The sequence below is a fragment of the Colossoma macropomum genome, unplaced genomic scaffold, assembly GCF_904425465.1.
Source record: "Colossoma macropomum unplaced genomic scaffold, Colossoma_macropomum, whole genome shotgun sequence".
Lineage (NCBI taxonomy): Eukaryota > Metazoa > Chordata > Actinopteri > Characiformes > Serrasalmidae > Colossoma > Colossoma macropomum.
In genome coordinates this window covers 24,631-50,000 of record NW_023494807.1, presented here as the reverse complement: position 1 = coordinate 50,000, position 25,370 = coordinate 24,631, and the positions used below count along the sequence as shown (strand labels likewise).

At 41.7% G+C, this 25,370-nt stretch overlaps 1 protein-coding gene across 1 annotated transcript in view; it reads left to right on the top strand.

Annotated features, from left to right (window-relative positions):
* Window positions 1–25,370, top strand: part of me1 (malic enzyme 1, NADP(+)-dependent, cytosolic) — a 125,089-nt gene that overhangs the window by 87,520 nt on the left and 12,199 nt on the right. The window contains exons 6-8 of the mRNA XM_036555791.1: window positions 4,232–4,335; window positions 21,544–21,653; window positions 23,078–23,175. Of these exons, the coding sequence (XP_036411684.1) occupies window positions 4,232–4,335; window positions 21,544–21,653; window positions 23,078–23,175 (312 nt within the window). The remainder of the gene's footprint in view (window positions 1–4,231; window positions 4,336–21,543; window positions 21,654–23,077; window positions 23,176–25,370) is intronic.

The following is a 25,370-nucleotide window of genomic DNA, read 5'->3' as shown; positions in this document are numbered from 1 at the left end:
CCAAACTGCTGACACAAAGCTGGAAGCCCATAACTGTGTAAAATGTCTTTGTGCTGCAGCATCAACATCACCCTTCACTGGAACTGAGAGCCCAAACCCTGAAAAACAGCCCAGCCCATCATCCCTCCTCCACCTAACTCTACTGTTGGCTCTGCGTTCCGGTTTGATAGCGTTCGCCAGGCATTGCTAATGATCTTTGGCTTGTATGCAGAATGTATGTATATTTTGTTCTGATGTTGCTTCCAGAAGCATTTTGGAACAGTGAAGCGAGTGACGTTACAGGTACAGGTGATTTTTATGTGCTATGCATTTCAGCACTCGGTGGTCCCACTCTGTGAGTTTGGGTGGTCTACTGCTTCTAGCTGAGCTGTTGTTACTCCTAGACACTTCCATTTTATAATAGTAGCACTTACAGTTGTCAGAGCAGATCAGTTTGACCAAATCAAGAAGCGAATCTGATTCGCACTGCTGTGTGACCAGTGCCTCAGTATTGCTTGTAGTTAAGTGTGCAGTTTGGTCATTTGGGTCAGGTGTGTTGTTGTTTGGTCATTTGGGTCAGGTGTGTTGCTGTTTGGTCATTGGGGTCAGGTGTGTTGCTCTTTGGCAGAAACTGAAGCTTGGATGTCCATCAGTGTTTTTGGAGGGCTTATCTAAACAGGATGAGCAAGTAATGAAGGTGTTTTGTGTCCAGCTCTGTGAGAGGTTCTCTACAGGCCACGGCACCATTTCACCAACTCCTCACCGGGTCCTTTTATAAGCTTCAGTCCAGTAATTGTAGTTGTGGTCATAAAGCTTTCTGCAGGCATATCTGATAGCGTCTCCTCTTCCTTCCACTTCTCCTGCTGAGGGTCACAGTGGCAGATTTCCCAGCAGCCCTGTGGAGGAAGCTCATTTCTTTTGGTCATGCGTAGCTCATGAAGGTCGGGACTCAGATTGACTGGTACAAAGAGAAATTGGTCTGAAGAGTGAGCTTCTGTTTCTGGACTGACCACAGAACAGTGCAGAGACCACAACACTGAGTCAGGCCATTTGACAGAATCACACAGAACACACTCAGATACTTGAACTTGTTTGCCTTCACCTGAAGAGAGCGTCCCACTGTTTTTCAGGAAAGCAGCCAGATACAAACCCAAAAACAAGAAGCGCCCAAACCAGGAACCAACACTGCTGTCATGAAAAATGGACGAAGTACATACTCTGTAGTTTCTGACACCGTATGACACTGATATCTACAACAATGGGCAAAAAGACAAACAAAATTGAGGCTCCAGGTTACAGCGATGTACTTTTGTTCACTTTCGTTGATAGCAGAATGGCAACGGCGTAATTAATAGAAATCTAAAGGCACTTTTGAAAAAAAAGGTGGGGGGTGTTACTTTGCATGCAGCAATGGAGCTGCAATCTGCAATGCATAGAGTGGGATTGGACAGTGGCCTCTTACATCATGCAGGCCTGAAAAAGAAATGTTTATTGGTCATTTATGCACAAGTTAGGGGTTCCCAAAGTCCGTCCTGAGGTCCCCATGCTGCACATTTTTGTTTTCCTAGTTTACTGATCCTGACCGAGCACAAGAGGGCCTTGTTAGTTATTTAAGGAGTTGAATCAGATATGCTAGATGAGGGAAAGCACAAAAATGTGTATAGTGTGGGCTCCCCAGACCGGGGACAGTAGAAGTCTTATGACATATAAAAGTAATTATATTGATAAGATCAACTTATATATTACAAAAGAGATGAATATATTTAGTACATAAGTTTATTAAAATAATTGAAGTGAAAATGTAAGTGTCCAGTGTGATCATTTAGCCCCATTGTATGCATTGCAGATGTAGCGTGCTGTTGCCATATGGCAACAAATATATTTTAGCATTTACAGAAAGCCTGTAGCATCTATACTGGTGTCATTTTTGGAAAAAATGTAACCTCCCACAGATTGTGTATTTATGTTTTTCTTGAAGTTGTTATGCATAAGAAATGACTTTTATGGTGCAGTTAGGCAAAAAAATGGAAACTCGTTGCCATATGGCAGCACCATGTAGTAAATGGTCATCAACCTGAGCAGTTTGAGACGAGTGTGTGGTGATTTGTATTGTGCTAATTAGTGTAGAAAAGCTCCTGATACTTCTGATCTCCATTAGTTTTCTATAGATAGAAACAAAGACACTAAACAAGTCTTGGCTGGTTGTCTACATTAATGCTAACAGGGCTTTTCCAAACACCTGCTGGGGGATATCACAGCTGTGAGGTAACGGTACTGCTCAAACTGGGCTGTTCAAACGGATTATTCTAGATTTCTGTCACTGTCTTGTTTCTCTGCTCATGTTTTGGCGCTCAGGCGGAGACGACCCGACTCAGATTACGGCAAACATTTACTTGTTCACAGTTTGGTGTAATTAGCTGAGAAATGCAGAGCTGAATCACAGCATGGCGTCAGAAACACAACACAAACTCTTGAGTGTCTACAAAGGAATCAGGACTTAGCACTGCCAGGCCGCTAATCATCAGCTGTAGTGTCTGAGGCCTGATATTATAATAAGCCATGAACAATTTAAAGAGACAGAAGACAATTTACATACAGACATAATAATATTATTATTAATAATAATGTTATTATGGAAGAAGAAACACGTTTCATACATTTTTGGTCATGTGCTTTTGTGTCACAATGGACGGCAGGGATGGGAAGTTTGATTCATTTTACTGAACAGGGAAATTTCAACCATTACTGGGCACTGAGGCGCCACCTACCTGTTACCCTGGGCAATTTAGAAGAAAGAAACATTGAAAAATATAAATAGTTTTTGTTTAAAAGTTTTTCAAAGCTTTTGTTTGATGTGTCTGTGAAGCTGGAGGGTCGAGAAACGCTGGCGCAGGGTGGACACTGCTAATGAATTGGCTGTTTTAAAGCAAAATGAACGACTGGCCAGATTTCTCAGACGGAAAGCTTAATGCAGCAGGTTTAGTAAACATGGCTGAAGTAGCACAGCCTGTTAATACAGCTGAGGCAGTCATTTATATCTGTCAGAGTGAACTGAATTTCATTGTTTTCGGGTTGAAATAACGCAGCAGGTGTTGTGACACAATATCGACATTAAACATAGAACCAATCAGCAAATAGCTATGTTAGCTATGTTGTTAGCTCATCCCACCGGCTGGTTCTGTGGCAGTGCAGCTGAATGTATTTGAATGTATTTAACTTTCGAAAGTATTGTAGGTTGTAAGTTTTGGTTGGAAACAAAATAGTTAATTTCCAGTCAGATTTTTTGATACGGTCAAGCGAGCTCTCCTATTGGTTAGAACTTCAGGAGCTGTAATTAAAGCCTAATGCCTCAGATTAACTACTAACATAATTAGGAATCAGCCAATCACGTTTAGATTTGCAGTGGGTGGGATCACTCTAGGCCTTCTGGGAAATATACTGGAATCCTGTGTGTCAGAGGCTAAAAGACAGTCAACAGGCTAAAAGAGAGCTAACAGGCTAAACAGCTCCTCCATTAGTTTGAGTACTAACTGCAAGATTCACTGTAAACCTGAAACGTAAGAGACTAAAGAACATTGGTTGGACTTAAACTCACTGTCCACTGTTTAAGATGCACAAGAGTCATTATATTTGTTTTATGATCAGTTTTCTTTCTTTCAAGTTCCAAATAAAACATGGAAAGTCTTTTACACGCTTTAAATGTCTATGTTTAATCTAGAACTGACAGAAGTATTCATGTGAATATCCAGTGACGTATAGCCATTAGCTAACTACTACTACTACTAGAATCCTATAGGGGTGCTAGCAGAAGTTCACACCTTCACAGAGATGCTTTTCTCTTTTTTTACTGTGTTTTGACATTTATAGCCAGAAGCCAAAGCCCAGCTCCAAAGATTTACCTCTGGAATTCATTCATTCACATAGAAAAAATTCACAGCCACTGAGAGGAAGCGGAAAGAGAAGCTTCCTCCTCTGAGCTGCTGTGTGTTGGACGCTATTAGCTGATTAGCTGAGGTGGAGCTGAGTGATGCTGTCTGAACAGAGCAGATCGTCTCTCAGCGACGGGAAACAGACCAGCACACACGTTTCACATTAAAGGTGGATGGATTGTGCTGACCGTGCCGTGTCACGGGTGCTTGTGTGTCTTTGTTAAATGACCCTTACAAATCAGTGGAAAAGTGTCTCTCTCTCTCTCTCTCTCTCTCTGTCCCTCTCTCTCTCTCTCTCTCTCTCTCTCTCGCTCTCTCTGTAGGAGCTCCTGAAGGATCCTCTGTATATCGGGTTGAGGCACAGGCGGATCCGAGGCTCGGCCTACGATCAGCTGCTGGAGGCGTTTATGAAGGCTGTGACTGACAGGTACAGACACAGCAATGACGCAGCATACAGAGGACAAATTAACGGAAAAGCCTACATGAAGTGTGTTAGGGTGAGTTCAGACTCAGCAGGTTTGGTCTGATTTAAATGAACTCTAATGCGGTTCATTTGAAGTATGAAGGCAGTGCAGACCAAAGACGTGTAAACAGGCCAATGTCAGGATGAACCGTCGTCCCCTCTCAGCAGAACTTCTTTGGTCCGTGGAAAAGACGAGTTCTGATGCTGTTGTGATGTTGTGTGCAAGTTTTATCAATTCCGTATAAGTCCTGAAGCGGCGATTATAGAACAGGTAGTTCTGGTTTTAAAACAATGCTGAGGCACATTTGAAGCCATTATAAAAGACTTCATAGACACATTTGACTGCTCACATAAACTCTTATATAATCTTATATATTAAGACACGATGATCCCTCTGTTTTGTAAAAGGACAAAAATGGAGATACAAGGTTTTGTTTTATATATATATATATATATATATATATATATATATATATATATATATATATATATATAATCCCATATATACGGGACATATTCAGGTCCGAATTAAGCCATTTCCTCCGCTATGAAGATGTTGAATCCCCCCTTAGATGGCGGGTTAGATATGTAAAGACAGGATGTGGATTCCTGGGTTGCTGCTGAGCGACGCGACTGATTCAGTTTTAAAAATTCATTAAGTCATCAAAGCTCAGTAAGTGATGTATTTTTAATTGCACAGTGATGTCGTCTCGGGGGTTATTGGTCTATTATTTTCAAAGCCTGTTTAAATAGCAGCGCTCTAGGTTTAATTACTGATTGGGAAGCCTGACCCCAGAGTGGGACACAGTATGAAATATGTGATAAAATCATGGCAGTCATTTACAATTAGCATTGTCATTAGCGAGCAGCCAGCATCACTGCATGAAATCAAACAATCAAACTGTCAGTTATGAGTTATGAGGTATAGGACAGTAGGACAGTACATATCGCCTCGGCTTCCTCAAGCGCCTTCATACTAATTCAGCTCTAATACTGCGTTTATAACTTGTTCATAGTTTTCTGTTATGTCACTGAGAACGCCCTGCCGCCATTTTGGCAGGTCATCTGTGACTCTGACTGAGCTCTGATGGAGCTCATCTTGTCACCGTTGCTGCAGCTATAATCCAGCAGGTGGATAAAGACCAAGCAAAACAGCCAGACTGACCACAAAAAAGATGAAAAACTATGTGGACACTTTAAATGCAGTTTCCACAACATGCTGCCACTAGAGGATTAGCTGGACTGGTGGGCTGGATCTGTGTAACCTGGACATTCCAGAGTGTGAAATGTTACAGACTGTAGTCCATCTGTTTATCTACGTACTTTGTTAGCCCCCCTTTTTTGGACACCTCATACCCGAATTAACTCATCAGGCCTTAACTGACTCATTAGAACTGGTTAAGCAGGCAAAGTACTATAATTAGGAATTTCCAGCAAGGAAAATTCCAGAGTGTAATGGATTCGGACTCTTCGGTGATTGTTCTAACACTCAACAACCGTGGGGTCTTTTAAGCAGCTGACTAAGGATCTTACAATGAGCACATTTGGTGCCTAAAAAGGTATTAAAGCGCTTCCAACTCACATTTCCCCTGTCTAAAAGGGAACTCTATGGCCACAATCACCAAAGATGTGTTTGGAGATAAAAAGGGAGCAGAATTTGATGAAAGGAACACCCTGCCAACTGTTAAACATGGAGGTGGTACTATTATGGTTTGGGGTTGTGTGACTAATATTCGATTCCGTCGGTCAAGAAACTAAAGCTGAAACGAGGCTGGCCTTAACAGGACAGTGATCCAAAACATACCTTAAAATCCGTGAACTTCTCCACAATTTCCTGACTTGAACATCATTGACAATCTGTCAATCTTAAACAGAACTAGCAGCTGCAAAGAAGAGTGGGTGAAAATTTCCAAAACAAGATCAGAAACAACATGAAAAAAAGAGGCTATGAAAAGCATTTGTGAGCTGGGATATCTGCCAAAAAGGGTGTTACTGAGTTCTGATACAGAGTGTCCGAACGTGTCTAATGCTATATGTCGTGGTATTTTTAAGTTAACCAAACATAAAGTAACTCAGCATTAACATTTATAAATAGTTATTTGTTAGATTAGTTTACTGCAGAGGGTTTGTTCACTTCTTTTCACATCTGAAATCATCAAAATACAAACTGTAAATACACAGAATACAAGATAAAAACGTTTGTCTGTGTGTCTGTGTGTGTGTGTGTCTGTGTGTCTGTGTGTGTGTGTGTCTGTGTGTGTGTGTGTTTGTGTGTGTGTGTGTGTGTCTGTGTGTCTGTGTGTGTGTGTGTCTGTGTGTGTGTGTGTCTGTGTGTGTGTGTGTTTGTATATATATAAGTACTGGGACACACCTCCTAATCATTGAGTTCAGGTGTTTCGGCCACACCCATCACTCACAGGTGGATAAAATTAGGCTCATCGCCTTGGAGACAAGCACTGTAGTCCATAGACAAACACTGGCAGTAGAGGGTCTCACTGAAGAGCTCAGTGACTTTAAACATGGCTCTGTTATAGCATGCCTCCTCTGCCACGAGTCAGTCTGTAGAATGTCTGTCCTGCTAGATCTGCTCCTGTCAACTGTAAGTGCTGTTACTGTGAAATGGAGGAGTCTAGGAGCAACAACAGCTCAGCCGCGACGCGTTAGACCACCCAAACTCTCAGAGTTGATCATTTACTGAAGTAATCAATCACATTCAGTGGTGTTGAGGTCTGGACTCTGGGGTGGTCAGTCCATCGTTCAGCTTCTTTGTTTGATGTGTCCGTCTCCTTTTCTCAGTGAGGTTCTTCTTGATCAGCTACACATCCTTTCAGACCCACAGCGCTGAGTCGTCTTCTCACAGTGGAAGGATGGACAGAAACACCTGTGGATGTTTTCAGATCTGATCAGCTTGATTTTCTCCTCTCTCTCAGAGATGAAAGCTTTAAGTGCTGTTTATCTGATGGGGCAGTTTTGGGGTCGACCAGCTCTTGCACGGTTATTAGGAGCCCCGTTTTCCTTTGACTTTCTCCCTCCTTGTGTAAGTGGATTATATTAAATCTAATCTGCTCAGAAATCTTTCCTGAGAAAACCTTGACTTTAGTTTTAGTGTGTTTTTAGTCTTATAAAGTTAGCCCTATTTTTCTGTAGCTTCACTACAAAGTCAAGAAATTTCGCCCTGAAATTGTCCAAACACCCCACACACACACACATGCACACACACTAGACGGACTCTAAATGCAGCAACACAGCGAAGCTGTTTTTCAGATGCTAAACAGGGGACGTATGTTTTTCAGTTCTTTTATGGCCCAATTAATTCAGGAATAGATTTTGCTGTCGCGCGCTGAAGCTGCCAGTAGGGGAGCTGGAAGTTCTTTTCATACGTGTAGAACTTTGTAGAACTTTCTTCTCTAAAGCCCCGGAGTCCGTCTCGGGGCTAGTGCCCATGTCAAATTGCTTAATTAGAGCTCCATCCTTTCCCACCGCTACACCCAGGCCACACATCATCCCAGTCGCTACGGCAACGGGGCCTTAAAAGAAATGTCCGGACTGCAGGCCCAGGAAAGGAGGCGCGGGGGGTCGGGGGGGGGAGGGGGGTCTAGATTGCTTATCCGAACTAAAGAATAGTTAAGTGGAAAATACAATTTACATAATTTTTCTCATTTACCCCAAATGAATACTTCAGAGTAGATAATGAATATTTAATGTAGTGTCATAGTAGCTACTAAATAATTCATAGTAGTTACGATATAATTTAAAATAGTTATAAAATTATTCACAGTAGTTGGAAAAATCATAGTAGTTACTGGATAATTCATACTATTCAATTAATAATTCATAGTATGTAGTGTGTATTTTATAGTTATTTATAGGAGTTGCTAAATAATTAATAATACTAAAGAATTCATATTAGTTCTCAACAATTTACAGTAGTTTCTGAAAAATAGGACTGAAAAAATCTTAGTAGTTAGTAGTGCTAATTAAATTCACTGTAGATATTGAATAATTAGTGGTTACTAAATAAATTATAGTTAGTAAATAATTTATACTACTTCTTCAATAATTAATAATAATTACTGACTAATTCTTAGTAGATCCTCAGTAATTTACAGTAGCTACTGAATAATTCACAGTAATTACTGAATAATTCATAATAGTTACTGAATATTAAGTCTTAGTATTCATAAATGAAAAAAGAAGTCTGGAGTTTAAGGGATTAACGTTCCTGCCGGCCCCGCGGGGACAGAGGGAGAACAGGGAGCTGGAACACTGGATCAGGCAGATCATCAGTGAACGTCAGGACTTCAGGAACACACTCGTCTGTTCTGTACGAGGAAGCGGAGGCGAACCTTGGGTCTGTTTCCACACATGCAGTCTAAATATACATCTGTGTATCTACGCTAACACGCCTGAGGAGCTATAAGTAGAGCCAGTGTTGTGTGTGTGTGCGATCGAGGCTTGAACAGCTGTATTTGGACAGAACTCGTGCGTCTGTGGGTTCTCCACAGCACGGTTTGGGTGGAGAGAACCTTCACGAGTGCTTCAGATGTCGGCGGACCTCCGGCAGGCCGGAGAGAGAAACTTTCTCTGTCTTTTTGCACTTGTCTCATGTCTTTCTTCTCATTCTCCTCACCGGCCGCCCCTCAGTCTGAGCGATCCACCATGTGGGAACTGCCCGTCCTGCGGAGCCCAGGGTTTGAGGGTTTATTAGCATAAGAAAGCGCATTCAGCTCAAGGCCTTCTGATGGGCCTCAGCGCCGCAGTCAAAGCGCAGTCTCGTCTGCCTTCTGCTTGTAGGATGAATGATTCCTCTGTTGGGTGAGAACATAGAAAATTCATCAGCCATAAATCATGGCAGGAAGTCAGGCACAGAAGGGTGGCAGCATTGTGCTGGTAGCTGATGGCCTGGAGATGAAGCTGCTCTCCTGCAGAGAAAGACAGGCAGAAGGGTTAAGATGGGTTAAAGGAATATTAGCAAAATTGCTAATCATGGGGATCTGTTAGCCCAAGCTTGTCGCCATAATGGTAAAAAAATGGGCTGCATGTTTGGTAGAAAAGACTAAAAGTGCTGAATGCAAAGAGAAAAATGGGATTGTGGAAGTAAATCATTGTGGAAGTAAATTTGCTGAATATTTATTAGCATCGCAACAAAGCGCAGCATGCTAATGACCTAGTAGCCACCAGTCCGATGTTTCTAGTAATACAGACACACCCACTTCTGATGTCATTGGAGTCACAACTGTAGACAGAATTCTAATGTGGTTAATGATTAATGAAGCAAACAGGAACCTGTTAGCATGAGCTCACTGGGATAATGCTAGTGTGGCGAATGATGATCTATTAACACGTTCACAAATAAAAGAAAACGGGGCAGTCAGCATTAGGGATGTGCAGTCCAGCTAGTTTTGTTATTCGATTATCCATAAGAGATCTTGAATGGACGGCTGGTTAACGACCAGGAAGAAAAAACAACAGCAATGAAGAACGATGGCTGAACTTAACTGGGCTGCAGGCTCATCTTTTAGGTGACGGCACTGGTGTTACACAAAAAACAGAGAGTTCATTACTTAGAAGCGACTAAAGGACAGTTTCATACTGGAAGAGTAACGGAGGCTAACAGAGCTAACGAGTGTCATGTCAGATGCTCATAAGGACTCACTGTCTTCTGCACAAAGTGGAGACAGTCTTCTCAGTGGACAGTCTTCTCAGTGGACAATGTGCCAAAATGTTATTTGTGAAATAAATATATTTACATTTTCTGGACCTCACTAACCTCAGCTAGACATGCTCATGTTTAGGCACTCATTGTAAGGGTCCCAGAAGCCCTCGGGCTGATTATGTCCAACCTGACACACCTGTGGACTCCTCTACTTCAGGCTGTGGCAAACAGCAGCCCTTTGTCACACCTTTGTAGAGGGGTGACCGGTACGGTACACAGCCCAGGTGGATATTTAGACGAGACGAGACGAGACGAGACGAAAAGAAAAGAAAAGAGGGCTAAAAAAGTATAAATTGCCCCAAAACTACTTAAAAGACAAAAAGAAGGCTTAAACGAGAAACGGCTTCAAGCCAAACAGAAAGTTTTGTCTGCCTTTCTTTATTTTTTAATTCCTTAGTTAATTTGTTCATTGAGGTGTTTTTCCTGTCTGTGCTTCCCGGGGCTGCAGCAGTAACTCTTTCAGTACACCGGCGAGTCTGACTCTGAGCTGCCTCAGCCCCAGCATACAGAATCACTCCGTTCACACTCCATCGCCTCATTCTTTCATTTAAGGTTTTCCTCTCTGCGCTTGAGTCCCGTAACACTCGTGTCTCGGTTTAAAAGTACTACTTTTTAAAATATTTGGCCACAAATTGGAGCACAAATGTCAGCCTGTGTGTTTTCTCTGTCCTTCCACAGTGAAACGTAATGAACACCTGAGAAGTGATTTTGTCTTTAAATACTGGCACCTCAGTTGGTTGACAGAGAACTTGAGTACCTGTGCACTTTCCTAGTTAGCATTAGCTGATCTGTATAAAGCTAACAGGCGCTGCTAGCCATCGTTTGTTCCTGGACATCGTCAGCCTTTTAGGATGAACTCTTTATGTACAGTTCTGTCTGGGAGTTTTCCAGTGACAGACGGGTTGAGATTAATGATGGTTCACTCAAAAACATCGATGTGGTTAATGACCAATGAAAGCCGATGGGCAGCTGTTGGCATTAGCATAGAGCTAACAGGCCCCCACTGCCTGTCATTCCTTGTAAGCATCATTAGCCCAACTATCTCTCTATGGTTTCTTGGGGAACGTGTTTGAAGGAGCTGTCTGGAAGGGTAAAGTATGTGTGGGAAAAGATTTGGACACACATTTCCGTCTGACAGAGGAGTCTTGCTGATGACTTCTCCACACGGCTGCTGTAGTTAAAACTGCAATATCAGTTTAATACTGTATATTTTACAGTGTTCTGCCTTCACTCTTATACTCTTATACAGTCATTTTTCTGTACAGTCGTTTTACCATCAGTGCTGTGGATATTTATTCCATATTTTTCACTCTTATGACATGGACTGGCATGTTTTGATCTAGATTTTGTTAGCTTTGTTAGCCTGTTGTGGACAGATTTACTTATTTGTTTTCTCATCTTTTGACAAACACGATGCAAAGATGTAAATACCGGCCTAAGACAGTCGCATTGCTTTGACCCAGATTATCCAATCACTGTGAGCCAAAAGCTCCACCTGCTTGTTCTGGACTTAGTTCAGCACTAGTTTCAGATTTAGAAAGACTATTTTCCAGGCCTTATCACAGCACCGCAGAACCAGGCTGAGACAGGTTCCCCAAACTCTTCGTCTGTCCCGAAGGTGTTGGGGCAGATCGGCAGATTGACCGAGGAAAGCTGAACAGAGCAGCAGGAGGAGAAAAGACTCTGGTTCTGAGCCAAATCACCTCATATGTTCACTTTCCTGCCAAATCTTTCAGCATATGTTTCCTATTCATCCTGTTTTCTGTTTTGAAAATTCATTCTACATTCTGGGGCGGTCGTCTCCGCTGGAGCTCACGGTGAGTGCTGCTCTGATTTAGCCCTGACAGAGACACGGTTCACTCAAACATCAAATTCAAACAATTTTCCACTTACCCCAGATTCTAATCAGCCAAGGCCTGTTCAGTGTCTGATTATTTCCTCAAACAGACTCTCAGACAGACTCAGACTCTCAAACAGATGTGTTTTCTGACACTCTGACATACTTTATCTATAAAAATGGACAAAAGTTCCATAACTAAAAAGAGCAGCAGCCGTATTGAAACTTGAACGATCATCAGTTTTCATTAATAAGACTAATTAGGGATGATGCTGATCGGTGTGGTAGACACTTCAGGCATGTGCGCAGACATTTGAGCTCCAGCGCTTATAACTCCAGACTGTACGAGTGCGCTGTTGTGTTTATATGGACATTCTTCAAGATCCATTCCAGCGAGTCGAGGCTCAGCATCATCCTGGGAATACAGCGAGCGGATCAGCTCAGGTTCCAGGAGCTTCACTGCTCTGAATCATGAGATCACGCCCCCCCCATTAACTATGACTTGTCACGCATCACCACAGTGCTGGAAATCCCACCAATAAAATACTGATAATGGCTGTGTTTGAAACAGCACACTGTACTGTATACTGTACTGTACTGTACTGTACCAGTACCTACTGCATCCTGATACACTTCATAGTAAAATGCAGTTTAATATCCAGGTTACGACAAATGCTGTGTACTGTACTACAGCGAAGGGGTGTGACTAGACTGCCAACATCAGAGAATGAGCCAGTCAGACCCATCTCAAGACCCACCCCTTTATCCTTAACCCTCCAGTCACTGCTGAGCATCTGTTTTAGCTGTCTTGTTTTCCACTCATCTCCGAAGCTAAATTTAATTTACAAAATTTAATTCACTTTAAAAATGTCAGTGTTGGAGGCGTCTCTTCCAGACACACCTGTGTTTCCCTGCATTTGCTAAAGGTGAGTTATTGTTTTCATTACAGTAGTATTCAGTAATATGAGCCAGTTTGACTAAATAATAAACAGCGTGGCTCCAAAGGCGAGTCTGAAAAGCTGATGCTGTGCGGATTGTTTGGCTGAGACTGAGTTACTGTTTTAATCAAGATATTTATGCTCTAAATTAACTTCATTAGAAATATGAAGTAGACAAACCACCAGCAGGACCAGCAGAGAAAGCTGATGAGGCTTCAGCGTACAAAATTAATTTTATTCATTTTGTCATCTTTTATCTGTCCATATAAGACCTGAATCTGGGGCTCTTACATTATTTAGAGCTCACCAGCCAGTTCTGTCAGTGTTTACGTCCTACTGAAGTGACCACCTTCCAATTTTGGGATGCAGTATTTCGTGGAGAGAGCTCTGCTGGCGTACTGGAATATTTATCAGAGTTGTACACACATGTGACACTGGTATAACAGAGCTGGTTGGCTTCATGTGACTCTGAGGAAGCCAGTGCTAACCTTCACCCTCCCAGCTTGGTAGCATCATGTCATTAGAGGAGATCTAGCTAGCAGGTTGGAGCTGCACGTCCCTAAACTGGGGGGAGAAAGAAAGTGTTATGTTACATAACTTATTATTTTAAATATCCAGAACTTGCTAAACCAAGTTGTTACTGTAAACACAAATACAGTTAGCAAACAACAGCCATAATGGGTAATGTTGCAGCCTTGTATGCTGAAGGGTGGAGTTCAGGAGTCGTATTGCAGAAACATCTTAACTCTGAACTCTGATCTGTTTGGTCTCCATGACGACTTCAGTATGGACTGAATTTAGGACAGTAGCTATTCCAGAATATCAGCTCCTGACTTCATAATCTCATGATTAAAACAGCATCACACAAACATCCTAACTAGACTAAACCTCCTAAATCCTGTCCTAACTTTAGGATGAACCCCAACAGGGTCCTCACTTCTGTTTAAGGTCCGTTTCTATGGTTTTTAGGCAGCTGAGTCAGCAGCATAGTTCACTACCAGCATAATGAGCTCCATTTATTCCTACTGTAAAACGCTGCTTTCACTGTGAGATGATTTTCTTTTCTAACTCTGCGTTTTAAAGATCTCAGACGCTGCAGACTCGATCTCCACCGCCCCTCTGATCACCTTCGTGTGTTAATGTTGATGATGAAATATTACAGTGATGGTGGTGAATAATGAGGAGACGGAGCTGAACGTGTGTCTGTTTATTAGGAGGAGTAACGTTAGCGCGCTCGGCTAAAGCGTTTGGGAAATGGAGACTGAAACTGGGGAGCGGCGACGCTCTGATAAACAGCAGGGGGTGCTCTCACAGTATTCACAGCTTACAGTTTAGCACACTTTAGTTCTGTTTGACCTTCTTTACATCAGTAACAGCAGCTCAACTCACATTTTAACATTATTCTGATGACGTGTTTACGTTTCAGCTGTGTGTTTATGGTCGGTTGTTAGGCAACAGACACCACAGTTGATTGTCGACTCTGATCGAGCAGGTTAAGATCTCCTAACTGGAGATAAGATGCTGTAAAATAAGAAGATTGCTAAATTAAGATCAGATTTGCTTCTGTAATATGAATCTGTGAGAAATCTTATCTTGACCTCTCGGATCTTAAGTTGTGCAATACGACCCTAGATTTCTCCTTAGGCTGTAGCGCTCAGTGCTTAAACACTGAAACATGATTACACTGCATCTCTGTCATGTTTGCAGTTATTGCTTAAAATGAAATGAGGTTTAATTCACATTCATATATGAAGCGTCTGAGCACAGGCCTGATCAGCTTCCATCATTTGTTTCCATTAGTAATGAACTGTTTTTGCACAAAATATGAACAAAAGTACAGACAAATCCAGGCGTCCAGGTTTCTGCTGGTTCATTTTTATAAATAACAGCACAGTGTTTCCCACAGGTCTGACACACAGAGGGCAGTGGGAGAGATTATGTGAATATATGGACGTCCAAACCCATCAGTGTCTGTTTATTTGAATAAGACATGTTTTTATTTTTCAGATGTGAATCATCTCATGGACTTGGCTTATGTTTAGGTCATGGAAATGACCACAGGGAAAAAGAATGATGCTTTTGTTTATTCATAAAAACATTCAATATTTACTCTTTGGAATTTAACATGGGACGAAATACTTGTATATAATTGGACATCAGTATGTTTTGGGGAGGGTGTGCTGAAGTACAGCCCATGAGTGGGAGACAGTGCAGCGTGTGGTTCAGAGCTGCTGGGATCTCTACACCTCCTGCTCACCACACCCGTCTACAGGACGAACCCGAGGAGGGAGGGGCATCCCAGCTCGCTCAGTCGTGTGTCTGGTGGTGTGTGAGCTGTGGAGACGGGTTGGGCTCCGGGTGTTTATCTCCAGACGCAGTGTGTGCTGTGAGAGATACAGCAGACTTTACTGACAATGAGGACTTTTAACAAGTTTGACCTGTTAGCACTGCAGTTCCTCACCCAGGAGGAGTAAAGGGCTGAGAGAGGACCAGTGGAGATTACCCAGAGAGAGAGAGAGAGAGAGAGAGAGAGAGAGAGAGAGAGAGAGATTGATAATAGCACTCGTTTGTAATATAATGTACAGTTAAAAATGCGTAGTTAAATGTATATTCATAAACAATGTTAAGTATGTAGTAATGCTGAATCAAAAACTCTGCTTTTTGTTTGGTTTGTTTTGCACCGTCTGGAAACTCCAGCTCTTCTTTATATGTCAGTAATTATTTATTTAAAGTGTGCGTATCCTACATTTTCTCATATTTTATTTTTCCTTCTGAAGGTCCACTGATGGCGTTGTTCAGTTTTATGCACCAAAAATGCATCGTGATTCTCTACCTCTCTTTAGAATTAAACATGCTGTTTTTGTTACTGTACCTTTTAAAATATACATAAATTACCTGTTTTCTTATTGGCTGTCCTGTTTTGCACCTCATTCAAAAAGCAGTCCAGGCTGAAACTCTTAGACTGTAAACTGTACGTTCAGAATAGAAGTTATCAGAAAATAAGTTTTCTGTGTTATGGACCCTTTTAAATAGTACCTTTTCAGTTACTGAACTCTTTTACATTATTTTGTGTTAATATTTTTTCAGATGATGTCTTGATCTTATTTTGCAACTCTAATCTAGAGTCATTCACATCAGCAGCTTAATGAAGAATGACTCTTATTGTGACATTGTTTTATTGGCGTAGATGTGATTGATGTGCTTCAAAGATATAATCACTGCTGTGCTTGTTTGGACAGGGAATCAAGCTCTGCTCGTTCATGTGTGGGGCTGGGCTGTTATCCACTCTGCTATTCATTAATAATAAATCATTTTCCCATATATTGGTAAATAATTGGCTGCTGATTGTCAGCAAGTAATTATATGCTGCTGTGAGAGTCCATTGCATTGCTTTGCCACTGAACTGACAGCCATCGAAGTCAACAGCTGCACTAGCTTTTGAGGATTAGCTTTTGGCTAGCCATTGAGTTGGATTTAAAGTTGACCGATGCATCGCTTTGCTATTAAAAGACTAGCCATTGTAGTCTATGGCTAAACAGGCTAGCCTCTGCGGATTAGCCAGTAATCGGCCAGGTGTTGACGTCGACAGCTGGATTGGCTATCCTGTGTGGATTAGCTGTTGGTTAGCCGTTGCAGTCAGACACACACCAACCTGAGAGTCTCTCCTCTTTTCAGTCGTGGATCCCTGCAGATCCTCCGTCTCTGGGATGGGTGTAGATGTGTGAATGTGCTGTTCGTGTGTCGTGACTGTCTGTGCTAATTTCTGCACTGTAAGCAGTTCTGCAGTATAATCTAAATCAGCTGTTAGACTTTGCCATAATGTCGTGGTGAGGCTGAACCAAAACCTGAACTAACTCCAAACCGAAATATGAGGCTAACGCTAACCCAAAGTCTGAATCAGCCTAACCCTGACTGCCCCAGACAGCAGGGTGTCAGTCACAGCCCTGGGGGGTTGGGCCTTATCTCTAAACCCAGGTGACCTTGATGTTCCTCAGCACGTCTGAGTTTAGCTCCATAATAAGCTCTTCCATAAAGAAAATACACTGTCTAACCCTTCAGGTCAGCTGTTCACCCGTATGGATTACGGCTGTAACAGCGTGAGGAGCTGGGCGAAGGTCAGGATGGCTGAAAGTTGTAGATCTGAATGTGTTTTATTTGTATTGTTTGAATCAAAAATTATTTTTTGTTGTGACCACAAACTCTGGGCTGTGTTAGCGATAGCTGTCCAGTTTGGATGCAGCTTTGGTGATTGAATTTATAAGTTGTTAACATTCCTGTGGATCAGTAAAAAGGGGAAACGATTAGCTTCATAAGCTCTTCTACACAGTAAATGCGCTTCAGGACTCTTCCTCCAGTCCCGCGGCTGATTTAGTGTCAGTTTCTGGAGGAAAACCAAGAAGGCCTAAAGTCACGTCTTCGAACACAAGATGATTCCGTATTCGTTTTGACTTCTCCACATGTTCTGGCCCTCGTTAGCAGAGACTGTCCAGCTGGAATCCAGCTTTGGAGATTGTCTCTGGGAGCCGTTCCCGTTTACAGTCAGGTGAAGGTGCAGATCATCGAGAACAGCGTAAAAAAATGAGATGCAGATGGAAAACGTGAGAGACGACAGCGAGAATCCTTAGGCAGTTTTATTCGGTGCTAACGATCTACTCGATCTCCTGCCCCGGACACTTGATTGACAGATGAGGTCCCTGCACTTTCTGTCCTGGCGCGTATCCTCTTTCCCGGTTTTAATTTCCTGTCCGTGTCAGGCTGATGTGTTATCAGAAGCAGGCAGAGGCTGATTTCTCCCATGATTCCTCTGTTCATCTGCTTCTGCCCTGCTGTGCTCTGAGTGTATCACAGGCCAGGCCTCTGTTACTGTCTGGGTGACATGTTCAGACCATAATGGGGAGCTGCACAGCTTTTCAGGCTGATGTAAAACAGTATCATGATGCCGTGATCTGAAGGTGATGGTTCAACTGCACTGACTTTAAAATATTAGAATAGATTATAATCAGTTATTATGTTCATAAACAAATAATATAGGCTCATTTTGGCCAATATAAAATTTCCAAAATACTCCATTCACAGTGTTTTTAGAAATAATTCTGCATTGCAGTGGGGGTGGGTGTCTTTAAAGGGCCTATATACTTATATATTTTTATTTTACCCCCCCACCACCACCACCACACACACACACACACACACACACACAAACACACACACACAAACAAATACTTATAGTATTTGTATAGTTGTATGTACAAAAGTGGTCATAACTCATTTTTACATGACCATCTCTAACCTCCGTCTCCGTCTCTGTAGCTGTGCTGCTTTATGGCTGAATAGGTGGATATACATCAAAGTGAAGGATTTTGTGACATCACAAAACTGGTGAATTCAAAACAGGCTGTTTTTGCAGTTAGTTTTCATATATGGGCTGTATGTGAACATTTTTTAAACTGTTTTTTTAAACTTTAATAGTTAAATCTACATCGAACTACATCACCACATCAAAATCTTCCCTTTCAAAAAAGCAAGAGAAATTTGGTTTTCCGTGACGTGGCCCTTTACAAATATATTTTGATTACCTGTTAACCTGTAACTGAATCCAAAGGGTTACTATATTAAAGTAGCATCAATTTTCTGTTCCTTTAAAGTTCAAAAAGAAGGTCCAACTCAAAAAATCTAATGTGGGGTGGGTAAATAACTATTTAAAAAATAAATCAGACATGCAGGAGTAGTTTTAGTGATCCTGCTAGTAAACACCCTCTTTATGTAATGTATCTGTAATCTGATTACTGCTTTTCTGTCACTATAGCAGAATACAGTTACCTGATTACTGTTCCATGTGTTGTATGGCTGTATGTGCTACCTGCGTCTGATTATATTGAATCAAGTTGTGGTAAAGTTTGAGATTTTATGGTGCAAATTCAATACAATCCTAAGGAATCAAATCAGTTTAAACCCTTAGACAACCATATCCACTGCTGGAGCTTCTGCTTGAGTGTCACATCCTGTACAAGTGTGGTTTTAGATTTATACAGTTTCTCCTTCTGGCCATGAAAGAGTTTCTACACTTTACAGGATCAGATTCTGATGCGGGGTTTGAATATTCAGATGAATGAGACTGAGACTCTGGCTGAGACGGTAACTTTACCAGAGTTACAGAAAAGCACCAGACAAAGGAAGCTGACCACATAGAGATCAAATAGTGGCTGTTTATCTTCATCTAAAGGGTGTGGGGTGCAGTTAGATGGCGCCCTCTGCAGGATGAACAAACTAGTGCAGAAAGTGTGCAACAACTGCAGCAGTGCTTTTAAAACAGTCGTCTGTTTTTGAGATTCATCACACCTGAACCATGTGTTTGGCTCCTGACTGCTTGGTTCAGATGCATTACGAGCTGGAATGGAGCAAAACTGGACCATCTAGGGGCTTCCCAGAGTCTGACTTGGGAAACAGTGACCCAGCAGGCTTTACAGGCAGAATGAAAGAAGCAGTGCTGCAAGACAGGAGAAGCTGATCTGATCTTGGTCCCATAAGTAGAGCTGTCACGACCGTTAGAGGTGAGGCTGGGTTAAGACGGAGATTTCCTCTTAGATTATCGGCTCTGTTTGTTGTAGTTAATTAAATGCTATTTTTCCCAGTTCGCCAGTCAGAGCGCAGATTTCCAATAATCATTAAAAAAGCGTCCAGTTTGCACTGACTGCAGGCAGAGGAGTCACACTTGCCTGGTTTCAAGAACCATTTACAAGCCCTTCCTGAAACAAAGACACGTAAAAATAATGTCATGTCCAAGACAACTTATGGCTGATTAGTAGACAGTTAATATGTTTTTATTCCATCCTTGATGGTGCGTGACTAAATGGCGAGCACCTCAACGTTTTTGGAAGTGGGGTTGTATTTCGAATCGATAGCTGGAGGAGCATTTCACCACAAAATGACAAGCTGGTGTTAAATTGTAAAGAAAGTACCATGAAGTTCTGCTCCAAACATTATAAACATTATAAAGGCACTGGCTTATTTGCTCAACAACCAGCTTCTCCACCGCTGCAGTTCACTGCACGTGCAAAGTGAATATTGAAAATATTGGGAGGTCTCTGATCAGTCGGGAGATCATCACTCAGGAGATCAGTTGGAAGGAGCTCAATCAGGAGCTCATCACTCCGGAGCTCAATCAGGGCCTAAAGATCGACTCGTGTCCACTCTTACGCTGCCAGACCACTTGCTTCCAATCGAGTTCCCAACCTGCTGATTCACTCCTGCTGTTTAAAAGCAGTAAATCAGAACCAACATAAACTCTCGAAAATAAAGGACCAAACAGAGTTCTTTGGAGTGATACCAGAGAAGAACCTCATTTGGGTCCTTAAAGCATCTTTTAGTGGATATTTGTAAATGAAATGTAGTGTGAAGAGCCTTTTTACAGTATGGGTTGGACATCATTTGTAAAGGTTCTGTACAAATTAACATTTGGGGACCTGAGTGTAAGATAACGTGATCACTCCTGCACTGTGACATCACAGTGGGCGTGTGCCGTATGAGGGACGGTTCCTCTGTTGTAGTTTTGAGGTTTCAATATGCAGATATGAGCCGGACCGTCTCGTCCAGCCTGGGTCAGCTTTAATCATGATAAGGTTCCATTGTGTGCAGACGCAGAGTGGACGTCTAATCCAGTGTGATTCCTTTTTAATCATGATGAGGTTTTATCATCCACAGACACAGGTTGGAAAGTCTGATCCAGTCTAGCGCTGTCACAATTAATTGATCAGACTTAATTAGATGATTATAAAATAGCATCTGTATCTTCTTTGAGCAGTGATCAGCTGCTCTCTCAGTGAGAAACAGAGCTGGATGGAAATCATTTCACAGATGTTTGAATTCTGAACTTGCTCAGTCAGGTGTTCTAGTCCCTGAGCCCACACGTGAGTGTGGTACCACACAAAATGCACATCTTCTCTTCATGAATGAGGCATTTGAGAGAGGGACGCACAAAACAGAGGGTGGAGATATTACGATGCAGCTGATCTCATGTTGTGCCTGATTTACTAACGTTTGAGAAATTAGTGCAGCCAGTTTTGCGTTGATTTTCCTCCACCTTTTAAAACCAGGTGTAAATGTTGTGTTTAGTCATGTCTTCCTTTAACACTGACGGCAGACGGTGCTCAGGCCACGGCACGAGTCTCGAACACGTGCTGAAATAATGTTTATCATCAACTATAACACTGTTTAAACTCAGATGTGAGAAGATGCAGCAGAAAATATTCTGTGATGTGGCTGCGATTATAAACCTGCAGTCCATGTGATCAAACTCTGAGGTGTAGCTGAGACCCTGTACAGTGTTTAGTGGAAAAAACTTCATTGATGAATTAATGAATCTCTTCATCACTGAACTTTCATTGTGCCGTTTAAACGCTGCGCCTCACGAGTGAGCGGTTAGTGGGAGGGGCTACTCTCAGTTTGGATGATCATCTACAGTTTTAATAAATGACGTGTTAAATTCACACTGCAGGTGCTTCAATGCACATTTTGCACTGCGCCTACATTTCAAGTGTAAATCTGGCCCACAGTGTATTTTGGATTCGTTATGGTTTGTTGTTGTTCAGAATCATCACTGCTTTATTTCTAATCTAATTCCTACTGAGAGCCCTAATAAAGTCTGAGTTCACTTTAATAATGAAGCTCCTGTTTCTGTGCAGGTTTGGCCTGAACTGCCTGATCCAGTTTGAGGATTTCGCCAACATCAACGCTTTCCGTCTGCTGAACAAATACCGCAATAAATATCTCACCTTCAACGATGACATTCAAGGTATTGGCTCCAAATGTGGACCTGCAGAAATTACATCCTCATATTGGCCTCTGCAATATTCATATTTCTGCATGAATATGCAAATGAGCTCACAAATCATAAGACTTTGCGTTATCAGACTGATCAACATCAGGTGTTTCTTTAGGAGATGATTTGCTAAATCAAGCCATAAACAGCAATAGCAATATTAATAGCAGTAAGTCACAGTGTTAGAATATCATATTACATAAAAACACATATTAAAATATAAGACACATTCCTGTCCTCTTCCTCCTCTCCTGCCCACTTTTCCGTATTCTGTTGTGCATGAAACATTAAAATGTCATGTGGTTTCATATCTGACACATCTATGAACCACAGTGGCATTTAAATTACATTTAATCACCTTATGCGGTATTAAATCAAGACAGTAATTCGAAAAGTTTGCCTGAAATTAATTTTTCATTCAGATTCTCTCTCCTGTATTTTCCCCTAAACCCTCATGTAATTACAGTAAATTCATTTTCATGTCTATCAATCCAATTATACACGTCTCTCCACCCAAACCACGGCGGTGGTGTAGGAACTGAAGAGAGCCGTCAGTATTAGCATAAGCTCTGTTCATTTTAAAGGGGTTTGCTCAGTGGCCCATGCACCCCTGAGGCACGTGCCCTGGACCATCTTTACTTCAGGGGGGCTTTCCAGCACCAAAATTTGACATGAGTCATAAATCTTGCATTGCCACGCCAGAAGAGCAGACAGTCGACATGTTAACAACTCTAATTGGGTGATGGCTCCATCATGACAGCAGCCAGGTTGGGTTTTATGCAATGAGCAATGGTGTAAAAACAAAGAGACAAGGAAAAAATGACTGTTAAAAATGAACGTAATAAAACAAAAAAGCGAGAATTAAATGATCGGTAAAACTGTTTTGTTAGAAAAAGAAGCTAATTTTGTGTTGGCCTGTATTTCGGAGATCGTGCGCTTGATCCCTGGAGATTTCACATCCATCCGTGGCCAGAAGTCCTAGAAAACATAATGGCTCTATTCCTCCACCCATCACTCAGCGCAGTGCTGTCCAACACAGCCACCCGTTAGCTGATGTATCTGCATTGGCGGTCAGTGTTCTTCTGTTCCACTGACCAAGATGTGGTGGGAGCTTCGTATGACTGGGAGGAAACACATGCTAGTCTTCATCCTCCCAGCACTGGAAGCATTTTGTGATCTAGTTAGCTGGTGTGAATTGACCAAAATCTCTGGTCTCCAAATTGAGCAAAAATAAATAAAGAAAAACAGACAGAAAAGATCATTTTGAATGAAGGTCTATGGAGAAACACCAGGTAGGATTTATGCTAATTGGCCACTAGTGCTGATGTTACTCTTGACCAGCCGAACCCCTTTTACACTTGTAATCACTCCCCTGTTCTGTCGCTGCCCCCCCGCAGGTACAGCGGCGGTGGCTGTGGCCGGCCTGCTGGCTGCCCTTCGCATCACCAAGAACAAGATGTCGGATCAAACCATCGTGTTCCAGGGCGCGGGGGAGGTGAGCGTTTGTTTTTCTTAGGTCTTTTAGTGTTAAAGTGTTATTTTGTGAGTAGAAACTAAAGTCGAACTGTGTGTTTTTAAGGCCACATGTACACATTTTAGAGGCAGTGCTAACTTTGGAAAAATGACAAAAACATGATTTTATCCTCTTGTGAAAGTCGGCGCTCATCAGCACTGAGACCTTTCAGCTGCTTCAACCACTTTGGACCAAAAGAGTTTTAATGTGCTTTTAACAACAGTTTGGAAAATAAAACTGTCAAATCAATATTTACGCTCTTCATACCAAGAAGACACTCTGAGTGCTGCAGCTAAATTTAGGATCAGCAAATGGCTGTTTATGATTATGAACACCTTTTCATTACTTAACTGAAGAATGAATTTTAAAAAGACTTGAAAACAAATGCAAAGTCTGTTCATGTACAGAATAACAGGCGTATCGTGGTCACTGAGAGGCTGTTGACCAGAGTCAGGATAAGTGTGAGAGCTGTCGTTCGCTCGGTCCACCATACGAAACAGAAATGAGTGTTTTTTTGATCTTTCTCTGGACGCTGTACAGACACTGGCTTAATGTCCCCGTTTGTCAAACCCCTCGCAGTGAAGGCTGCTGGGAAGCCTTGTACGTTTACTGCATGTTACACAGTACAGGCTGATGTAAATACAGTCTCAGCCAAACCCTCAGTGATGTCAGTTATGTTGCCGTGTGCTGCACAGCAGGTCATACAGTGAAGATTCTCTGACCATCAAACTGTGTTGCAAATGACTACATTCTGCCTTGGTCCTCCATCAGTTCTGCCCACTTATAGTTGGTGAAAGTTTTTCTATTGGTTGATTTTTAGCTGTGATATTTGTGGGTTGGTGTACTTTCGGCTGTGGTTTGAGTCTCACACTCACACACGCTTTGGTCTAAAATCTCTGTGACTGTCACCACTTTGACTTGAAAGCATTAAATTGTCCCCCAGTGAGTAACAGAGCATTAGGAGCTCTAACAGCACTGATTTTAATCACTAGGAGGTTTTACATTCATTTTATTATATTACACAAATGTTACAGCATTGTATCTTAATTAATTACGTAGTCATGTAACTAATTACATTTACATTTCATTTACATTCTGTATTTGAGTCTGCATTCACGATTTTCTTCTGTTTGCTTTGATGTCAAAGTACAACAACAGGACAAATGAAAAGGATGTTTTCTGTGGAATAAAACTGAACACACTAATAATTAATCTGACATCAAATTTAAATCATAATTAAACGTGTCCTCCTACTTATTGGCACAACTGTGTGGAGTGGAGGTTTAGAATTTCTCTGTTTGTCTCTGTGAAATGTGAAATGGTTCAGATGTCTTTACAGTGGTGCTGATAGGAACCAGGGGTCGCCATGACTACAACACACATATACACATTTTATTTACTATCAAGAACCACCAGTGAACCTACACGAGTCTTCTGAGTTTATATGGAATGTTGATGATGGAAAATAGTGGAAACATCAGGCAGTGAATTCATAACCATTTCATGTAGGAACTTTCTGTGAGGGAGCTTTTAGAGGTGGACGTCTGGTTCCTATCACCACCACTGTGAACAGTTCTGACTCGGTAAGTTTATCTAGAACAGAGCGTTTCACACCAAACCGCTCTGAATGACTCTATTTACGTCTGGACTGTTTAAATTCTGCATTAATTAAATGTCTTAATTTAACTCCCCTTAAAGACTTGCTGTCCTCCACATCCTAATGAGTTTAAATGGTCACCGAAAAGCAACAGCAGGTCAGGATCATTTGTGGGATATTTACTTAGTCATTAAATGAGTCACCCATCATCATCATGTCCAGTTGAAACAGATGTTTAATTTTCTTTGACTTTTGATTTAGTCATAACGGCTACGGCTCTGACTGACACACAATACCGAGTGACTGAGTGAGTTACAGCCTTTACTAAGACCACCTGTCAGTCTAACTGTCAGTGTTCGCGCTTAAACGTGACAAAAAGCATGAGGCTGCAGGAAGTGTGAACAATAATAATATTAAATGATGTGTTTCATTTTTATACAGCCTTTTATCTCTTTTATATTACAGACTGAAGGTCGCAGATCAGAGAAATGACCACAAATGGTCTCGTCAATAATTATTATAAATAATTATTACAATCCATGATCATTTATTATCAGTATTATTGATAAATCATGTGGAT